Source organism: Oncorhynchus gorbuscha, linkage group LG09 (assembly GCF_021184085.1).
Source record: "Oncorhynchus gorbuscha isolate QuinsamMale2020 ecotype Even-year linkage group LG09, OgorEven_v1.0, whole genome shotgun sequence".
NCBI lineage: Eukaryota > Metazoa > Chordata > Actinopteri > Salmoniformes > Salmonidae > Oncorhynchus > Oncorhynchus gorbuscha.
In genome coordinates, this window is record NC_060181.1 from 13551065 (window position 1) to 13561600 (window position 10536).

General features: G+C 39.4%; 2 protein-coding genes across 2 annotated transcripts in view; one reads left to right on the plus strand and one right to left on the minus strand.

Annotated features, from left to right (window-relative positions):
• The window catches only part of LOC124043184 (tumor protein D52-like), a 41561-nt gene extending 40139 nt beyond the window's left edge, over positions 1 to 1422 (minus strand). Inside the window, exon 1 of the mRNA XM_046361468.1 lies at positions 1274 to 1422. Within this exon, the coding sequence (XP_046217424.1) occupies positions 1274 to 1292 (19 nt within the window). The 5' untranslated portion in view covers positions 1293 to 1422. The remainder of the gene's footprint in view (positions 1 to 1273) is intronic.
• Positions 1423 to 5463: 4041 nt separating this feature from the next.
• Positions 5464 to 10536, plus strand: part of LOC124043185 (zinc finger and BTB domain-containing protein 10-like) — a 34025-nt gene continuing 28952 nt past the window's right edge. Inside the window, exon 1 of the mRNA XM_046361470.1 lies at positions 5464 to 6409. Coding sequence (XP_046217426.1) covers positions 5717 to 6409 — 693 coding nt within the window. The 5' untranslated portion in view covers positions 5464 to 5716. The remainder of the gene's footprint in view (positions 6410 to 10536) is intronic.

Genomic DNA, 10536 nt, shown 5'->3' on the forward strand with positions numbered 1-10536 from the left:
GTCCTCTACTACAACAATTAATGCACACATAAAAAGGCCAACTGAATCGTTTCTAGTCATCTCTCCTCCTTCCAGGCTTTTTCATCTTTGAACTTATATGGTGATCGGCATCTACACTTTAATAGTATTACCACAACCGGCAAAACAGTTGGTCTTAATAAACATTTTGTTGGCTTTATAATCGTGTGAGAAAATTAACTAGCTAGTAGCTAGCTAGTTAGGTATACCTTGGTAGAGTACAAGTTAGTTATACCTTGGTAGCGTACAAGGTTTTCTGGCTTTTCTCAAAACTAACCTCATTGTGACTAGCTACTTGTTGTCCCTTATGCTAGCCTTTACAGTCAAACATCATTTCAGAAACGTCACAAATATTGATATGACCACCACTGTAGACCATTGCTCCCCTCGCCACAGATTTAGCTCATCTCGAAATAAAAGCTGTGAAAACCTGCAAACTTTCTAAAATGTTTTGTCACCAGTGTTATGTTGACATCGTTAGTCCTCACACAGTCTCTCCTACCGCGCAGTCTCTCCTACCGCGCAGTCTCTCCTACCGCGCTGTCTCTCCTACCGCGCTAATCTGGACAGCACCTTCGGAGCTCCGCCCAAGTAAGGCATTTGATTGGTTTGACGTGTTGTGATGCATCAGTGATTTACACCGGGTTCAAAACCCTCTTTAAACTGATTTCTGCAATTGAACCAAAATGATAACGAATCCCGATGGGGTAACCCAGACACGTCACTGGGGCTATAAACTTGCCGTTAATAAACGTTACTTTCTCACCATCACATAAGGGTGGGAGAGGACGGAACTAGGAGAAAACCGGGCCGACATTTTGCTAATTTTCTCGTCGATTAAACATTTTATCTCAATAGATGCGTCTGTTGCCAAAACATAAATATGTTACGAACACAATGCACTAAGTTTTAAAGAATTGCGTTTGTGCACACGCGCACTTCACACGTTCCTAACGGAAATATGTAAATACATGCTGCAACGCGCCAATAGCATCTCGCTAGCTTGTGCTTGGTCACTTCCTTGCTTGTTTTGCCCACTATGCTTAATTTGCTCCACTATAAACGACACAGATGAACTACGTTGGCTACTTATAAATATATTTCTGTCTGTGATGGAACTTCCACAGGCTTCCCGGGGCTAGCCTACAGCTAGCTGGTTAACTTTGGTTTAAAACAAACTAAACAGTGTTTAAAAAAAATGCTTGTCAGTAATATGAATGTCATTTTGCAATATTTGCTATGGCAAATATATTACCTTGATCTGCTTCCTCCATCCTTACGCTGTATGCTGTTTCTGCTATTATTTTTTGGGTCAAAAAACTTGCAGGTTCCCCACTTCGCTCCAGCAGTATTGCGCACTCACATGCTGCTAGGCAGTAGGGGTGGGGCCCTCTGTGACGTCAAGCCGTAGAGTACGTAGAAAGTGTAAACAAGAGCCAGGCACGTGGTTAATTGTTTAACTCCACAGTGGTATAATACAAAGCAGAGTCGAGGAGTTATCCAGCTAACTTGCCTAAATATTCTGAATAACATGTTTTGGGGGAAAGATAAGCTTGAGATGGGCATGGTATAATTGAGTCAACAGACAAAAACACATATCGAAGTATAGCTCACCCAATGAACCAGAAAATCAACAGTTATTTATCTTTCTGTCTGTTGATCAAAGTTAGCTGGCTAACTCATTGAACCTGTTTTATGGTATACCATCACTGCTCCCCAGCCGCGGCCCGAGCTCGGCCCCGCTTCTCTCCCCAGCCCGACCGACCCAGCCCTTAGAGCCAATCCTTATCCAGAAGTTACGGATCTGACTTGCCGACTTCTCTTATCTACATTGTTCTAACATGCCAGAGGCTGTTCACCTTGGAGACCTGCTGCGGATATGGGTACGGCCCGGCGCGAGATTTACACCCTCTCCCCTGGATTTTCAAGGGCCAGCGAGAGCTCACCGCATTAATCAAACGATCTATTTCAACACACAAAACTAATTATTTTGGGCTCCCGAGTGGCAAAGAGGTCTCACTGTGTCTCAGTGCTAGAGGCGCCACTACAGACCCTGGTTTGATTCCAGGCTGTATCACAACGGGCCATGATTGGGAGGCCCATAGGGCGGCGCACAATTGGCCCAGCATCGTTGTAAATAAGAATGTATTCTTAACTGACTTGCCTAGTTTAAATAAAGGTTCAATTAAAAAAATACAAAATAAACATCAAGCCTGATAAACTAATATTTCACATTTTGCTATGGTATATTTCTTCATATGCATGTAGGATAGCCTAACTGAGATCTGTCTGAACATACATGAATGGATTTAATGTGTGGCAGACGGATCTTCTAGACCACTTCCGACTTGACTCAGACTATAACCATAGACTTCCTTGACTATATCCATATATTAATAATTTAAGAAAGATCTAAGTACAGAGCCTTCTGAAGGTATTCATACCCCTTGACTTATTCCACATGTTGTTGTGTTACAGCCTGAATTCAAAATGGATTAAATAGATGTTTATCTCACCCATCTACACACAATAACCCACAATGCCAAAGTGAAAACATGTTTTTAGACATTTTTGCAAATTTATTGAAAATGAAATAGAGAAATATCACATTTACATAAGTATTCAACCCCCTGAGTCAATACATGTTAGAATCAACTTTGGCAGCGATTACAGCTGTGAGTCTTTCTGGGTAAGTCTCTAAGAACTTTCCACACCTAGATTGTGCAATATGTGCCCATTATTCTTTTCACAATTCTTCAAGCTCTGCCAAATTGGTTGTTGACCATTGCTAGACAACCATTTTCAGGTTTTGCCATATAATTTCAAGTAGATTTAAGTCAACAGTAACTCTGCCACCCACTGTCTTCTTGGAAATCAACCCCAGTGTAGATTTGGCCGTGTGTTTTAGGTTATTGTCCTACTGAAAGTTGAATTATTGGAAAGCAGACTGAACCAGGTTTTCCTCTATGATTTTGCCTGTGTTTTGCTCCATTCCGTTATTTTTTTTTATCCTGAAAAAGTGATACACCATCCAAAGTGTAATAACAACAGCATGCTCAAAGGGATATTTTACCCATCTACTAATAGGTGCCCTTCTTTGTGAGGCAGTAGAAAACTTCCCTGGTTTTTGTGGTTTAATCTGTGTTGGAAATGTGGTGCTGGAATGAGGGACGTTACAGATCATTGTACTGTATGTATGGGGTACAGAGATGAGGTAGTCATTCAAAAATCATGTTCAACACTATTACTACACACAGAGTAAGTCCATCCAACTTATTCAAACTTTTTATCAAAATGTTCTCCTGAACTTATTTAGGCTTGCCATTACAAAGGGGTTGATTACTTATTGACTCAAGACATTTCAGCTTTTAATGTTTAATTAATTTGCATATTAAAAAAAATATATATTATTCCACTTTGATATTGTGGAGTATTGTGTGTAGGTCAGAGACAAAACATATCAATTGATCCCATTTTAAATGCAGGCGGTAACACAACAAAATGTTGAACAAGTCAAAGGGTGTGAATAGCTTCTGAAGGCACTAGTGAAAGACAGGAGGTGTGGCCTTGACACACCTGCCATCATTCATCATTATTGATCTATTCATTTCCATTCAAACAACAACAACAAAAAAGACATGCAATTCCAACCACAATTGTGTCAGTAGTACAACAACACACATTTGAGGCATTTAAATGGAGAGACACTGATTGTTTTGGGCATGCACATGTTATTACCCTCCCCCCTTTCTCTGGCTGTAGACCTGACAAGGCTTTAAAAACACATGCCATTACCAGAAGCAGAGTCAAACACTGTGTCCTAGCTTAGTCCTTAATATACTGACTTTGAAACAGGACACTGAACACTAGGCCTAACAATGCCACTCATTAATCTAACTGCTGTCAGTCAGTCAACTCAGTGAATCATGAAAGGCTTCCACCTGCTGGAGCAGCATAGCAGGAGCAAGTTTCCATGGGATTACATAGGCTAGAATAGATCAATATCAATTCCCCTATTTTGTATGGATCTTTAACTTCAATAATCTGGAGGGGAAAAAACAACAGCAATGTAAAATCAGGCCTGACAACTAATGGTTTATACCAAAAAAATGTTTTATAGACTATTGATCATGTTGACTTAAACATATATATATATATATATATATATATATATATATATATATATATATATATATATATATATATATATATATATATATATATATATATATATATATTACTATATCATTATACATGTTTAAGCCAAGGAATTAGGGCTACTTGTTTTGGTCTATTCATCAACAAAACCTCATTTGAATAGCAAAATATTCCACTTAGTCACATTTGACTATGTACATTTCCAAGCAATTCATATTTACTTATTTTGATTGTTATTGATTGATGATATCATTGTCTCTGATATAGCTGTGTTTTTTCACTAAATCTATTTTAATAAAAGATATAGCCTACATTTGGACTAAATGAGTTTGAGTTAATTGTATTATAAGTACATAATAAAGAAAAGGAGTGATGTTGGATTACATTTTTTTGTTGTTGAAAATATCGAAATAGTAGTGGGGGAAAAGTTGGTATGCAAAGAACCATGAAAGTGTTAATCATTCCCTAACCCTAGCCTCAACCCTAACAACCCTAGTACTCGATACATTTTGAATGCTCGTCAGGACATGGCCCAAATTCACGCACTTATCAAGAGAACATCCCTGGTCATCCCTACTGCCTCTAATCTGTTGGACTCGGTTATTAACACAAATGCTTCATTTGTAAATTATGTCTGAGTGTTGGAGTGAGCCCCACGACTATCCACAAATACATTAAAAACAAGAAAATTGTGCCATCTGGTTTGCTTAATATAATGAATTAGGAAGTACTTATACATTTACTTTTGATAGGTAAGTGTATTTCAAACCAAATACTTTTAGACTTTTACTCGAGTAGTATTTTACTGGTTGACTTTCACTTTTACTTAAGTCATTTTCTATTTGGGTATCTTTACTTTTACTCAAGTATGACATTCGGGTACTTTTTCCACCACTGCCCAAAAGCAGCAACAACAGAATATCTGGATTTTTTACTATATAGCCAATGTTGACATTGTGGCTGTGGTAACCGGTAGGCTGTCACCACCACCATCACTACACCTTGTGCGTTGGATCACTTGCTTTACCTGTCCATTGGAATTAGTAGAAAACAAACACGATACGCGCACAAGATCTGTTTGACGCAGTTAATACAAGGGGACTGTCAACCCGCTTGGCAGGAGGTATGAAAGGGGGACAAGGATGTATTGGTTGAAGAGAAGGAAAACATAGATGAGAAGCACGCGTAAAATGAGCGCAGCCACTCAAACAAAAGACGCCATGCTGTTAACCGCACCCCCCATCTTCCTTTAAATGAGCCCCCCACTACCCCCCTTTCTCTGATCGAGGTGCATTATGGGGAAAGTCGTTGCCATTCGACCTCTGCAAGCCTGCGCGGACGCAGCTAGAACCCTGAAATTCATTATGCGTTTAAAAGCTTTATTTATTTCCGCATAACCTACATACTCTCACCAGGAGGCCAAAGCGGGAAAAAACGACAACCAGCCATTTAATTCGGATCCGTACCATATAATACTTAAAGAAATATAAATTAGTAGTAATATTGTTAAGAAAGTGGTAGATTTTAATATATTAAGAAAATGTCCGGAGAGAGAAACCGCAGGTCTCTGGCGTTCGGAGGAGGTGGATTAGCGGTAACCAGCTCCAGTGGTGTCGGTGGGGGCAACAGTAACAGCTGGGAGGCCCAGGCCTGTCAAGACCGACATTTGAACGGGAACAGGCCAGATCAAGAAGAGGATAGGGATCTGGGAGCAAAAGGACCATCGCAAGGGAGAGTGGAGGGTGGGGGATCTGTCAGCGATAGCGCAGAACCAGAGGCTGAGGAGGAAGAGGACCCGGAAGGGGGCAAATGGGCAGCCGGGGTAGGAGACGATCGTGTCGGTTGGGTGGCAGTAACTGTCGGAGAAGACGAGTCCAGGGAAGGGAGTAGCCGGACAGCGGGTAACTGCCTGAACAACGAGGACGGCGCTGACTTGGGCAGCGGGGGCACTGGATCCGAGGACGACAGAGGCGAAGCTGCCAGGGAATCTTGGGTAGAAATGAGACCGCGGACGCTACTCCAGAAACACCCCCAATTCCAAGCTTCATGGCTACAGGAGTTTCCATGGCTCACATTTTGTCAGGAGACGGGACTTATGTCCTGCTCCTGGTGTCACAACATTCCCACTAAAAACAACGACGAGCTGGTGAGAGGTAGTCGAAATTACAAGCGGGCCTTGCTGCTGAGACATCACCTGTCTTCTGAGCACGGGAGGAATGACCCGACAAAACAGGTAAAGTGTCATCCTGCTTCATTTATGTTTTTATCATTTATGTTTTTAGTTCTTTGTAGCTAGCCAATATGATCTGAGAAGGAAAATAGACAGACAGCTAACCAACTAATTAGCTTGTTTTAGTAGTTTCTGTTTTAGGCACAGTTGACTTCGAGTAGCTTGCTAGCCGGGCTAGTTGGAGCTGGCAGCTTCATTTCCCCGGTGAGAGGCTATGTAAAGTTGCTAGTTTGAAACTGACGTTAATGTTTCATAGTAAATGGGAGCTAGTCTGATCCCATGGCAATCTAAGTACCTAACGTTACAGTTTACGTAAATAAAATGTGTTTCATGGTGACATTACTATAGAAACCAATTACTAGCTAAACAAATCTGTCTAGTTCGAGTTAGCATGTAGGCCAGAAACAGTGTGAGTCCCATTAGCTTACAGTACTATTCTAAAAGTAATAGGTGGCTAGCTAGCCTCGATTCATTTACATTTCCATAGCCACAAGAACAGTACACATACTAGTTATCAGCAATTACCTTGGATGATTGCTAGCTAGAGGTCGCCAAAGGCAAGGGCTTGACCACATTAGCCTTTGGGGAACTGAACCCCTGCCTACCCAACCACGCCTCTGCTCTGCTTCAAATGTCATTTTGATGGCTCTCTTACAGTAAAGAGCAGAATGTCCTCTGGCGCATTTCTCCCTTCCTCCCCTTTGGGGCAGCTAAATTAGAGGCATTGTTCTAGATGACCCCCCCAAATCCATAGATGGTGTGTGATGGCCCGGGTTGAACAGGAGGAGAGGTAAATCAAGTCCCAGTAGCTTACAATGGGACTTTAATGGGTACAATTTGACTCTAATGGGTTCATATGTATACCAGCAGCATCATGGATCGTCACAGCAACATCTGACCTTGTCCCCCCTTAAATGTATGGATTAATGGGGGGTATTATGGTATGGTTGTTTCATATCATAGTTTTCTATAGCCATATAGCCATTGTATGTAGAGGACAACTGAAACCATTATGCCTTCTTGAAAGAGCACCATCACCAAGGGTTATTCCCCCTGTTAGCTTCATATCAAACATCGATTAGCCTACTTGGTGAAATTACCAATGTGAAAAGGATTAATATATTGATGCAAGTTATTCACATATTTGGAATAGTCCTGACCATAGGACATATAAAACTGCTTCTGGATGAGATTAAACATTCTACTTGTGTAAGAACAAAAACGGTCAAACTCTTGTTACAACACAATTACAAAGCAATTACTGAAATCTAACAGCAATGTTGTACATTGTAATTGCGCTACAGTGTTTTTTTCACAGTGCTCTTAATTCCCCTGACAGCTTGAATCAGAGTCAGGATAGGAAGTGATAAATAGCAATTTGGTAACTGGGATCTGGTGTGTGTGTGTGTGTGTGTGTGTGTATTGGTGCTTGGGGATCTGTAGTTTGTGTGTGTGTGCCGAACACTACCCCGATCCAATCCAGGGCTGTATATTTACACACATGCATACATATATGTAATTACACACATACATACATATATATATATATATTTACACACATGCATACATATATATATATATATTTACACACATACATACATATATGTAATTACACACATGCATACATATATATATATATATTTACACACATGCATACATATATATATATATATTTACACACATGCATACATATATATATATATATTTACACACATGCATACATATATATATATATATTTACACACATGCATACATATATATATATATATATATTTACACACATACATACATATATGTAATTACACACATACATACATATATGTAATTACATACATATTTACATACGGGGCGGCAGCGTAGCCTAGTGGTTAGAGCGTTGGACTAGTAACCGGAAGGTTGTGAGTTCAAACCCCCGAGCTGACAAGGTACAAATCTGTCGTTCTGCCCCTGAACAGGCAGTTAACCCACTGTTCCCAGGCCGTCATTGAAAATAAGAATGTGTTCTTAACTGACTTGCCTGGTTAAATAAAGGTAAAATAAATAAATAAAAATACATATATATATATATATATTTACACACATACATACATATGTATATTTACACACATACATATATATATATATATATATATTTACACACATACATATGTATTTACACACATATATATATATATATATATATATACACACACACACATATATATATATATATATATATATATATATACACACATACATATATATATATATATTTACACACATACATACATATATATATATATACACACATACATATATATATATATATATATATACACACATACATATATATATATTTACACACATACATATGTATTTACACACATATATTTACACACATATATATATATATATATTTACACACACATACATACATATATATATATATATATTTACACACATATACATACATATATATATATATATATATATATATATATATATATATATTTTTACACACTATAACTACAGATCCCAGTTACCAAATATACAAGAACTACAGATACCAGTTACCAAATTGATATCGATCACTTCCTATCCTGACTCGGATTCAAGCTGTCAGGGGATTTAAGAGCATGTAGCCACAATTTGACTCTTAATTTGTCAGGTGAAATGCAAAAGGATTGGATCACACTGCATGTTTAGTTCCTTCCTCTCTGGAAACAAGACGACCCCGGATGGTTGGCCACAAGGCCCGGGCATAGGTTTAGAAGTTAAGGATGGGGAGGGACACGGCAGACACCAACCTGCCTTATCCATCGTGTATTTAAACACTTTGCTATAGGCTAATTTCACGTCATAGCATATTCTTATATTATTTTCGATGGTCATTTTTAAATTTACATTACATTTTTGTAAATGAATTAAGGTTAAAGTTAAATATATGCAAATTAGATTTTCCCATGTGGTGTTTTCCCCATATATAAAACAGTAGCCTAATACTGTTTGAATATTGACTGTGTGAACTGCATTGTTGCAGCACATGAAATGGCATCCTTATTGTCTTCACCTTATTCCCGATCAAATTCGTCCCCATCTGCGTGGCTAACCGAACTCGATTACTCGATTAGCTCTGCTATAGAGAAGGCACACAGACCAAAGCAGCTGTGGCTGACAGTGGGTCTCATACATATTAGGTTAAGTAATCCCTCTCACCCCACCCCCCCTAAGTTTTAGATGCACTATTGTTAAGTGACTGTCCCACTGGATGTCATAAGGTGAATGCACCAATTTGTAAGTCGCTCTGGATAAGAGCGTCTGCTAAATGACTTAAATGTAAATGTAAATGTAAGCCTGGGTCTTGGCTGTACACTCTTGGTACAGAGGTTCTGTACAGCACAACCATACAGCCCTGGGTTGGGTTTGGTAGGGATAGTGTTTGGCCAGGGAAGGGGAGAGGGAGAGATAATATGACATTTTAAATATCTTCTGTAAGTGTGATGTTTACTGTTCATTTTTATTGTTTATTTCACTTTTGTCAAAGAAAGAGAAGTAGATAATAAACAATGTTAACAAATGTTTCCCATGCCAATAAAGCCCTTAAATTGAATTGAGAGAATTCTTCCCAGGAATTCTTCAACCCTATGTGGAGCATTGTTGGGAGGCCTGGATCCCCCCTTCCCCTCCACACACCGTATGGTCATTCACACTGCTGTAGTAGTGTTCTAATGTCTGAGTTAGAGAGGGTGGGGAGCGAGCTGGCCTCAGGGTGGGGATGGTAGATCGATGGTAGAGAAACAGAAACGGGTGGTGTTCCGCTGTCCTCTGTCGTCTCTGACAACGATGTTACGTCACATCTGATCATTCTGGGGTTGGAGGTGTGTGTTTGTGTGGCCACATTAACCAGGTCTCTCGTTGCTCGCGCGGTCCTTGGTTTGTTTTGGTGTTGTGAGCTATCGTTCTGAGAATTCTACTCTAAAGGGAACTGTTTTTTTATTTAAACTCCGTTATGGTAAGAGATTATAGTACATCACAGGATATCCATTGGTAGGTAGTTTAATAAAGGCTACATGGATAGTAGGAACCTAAACATAGAGTAAGGACTCAGATGGAATTTCTTTTTGACGACCACCCCTTTCGTCAACAACCCC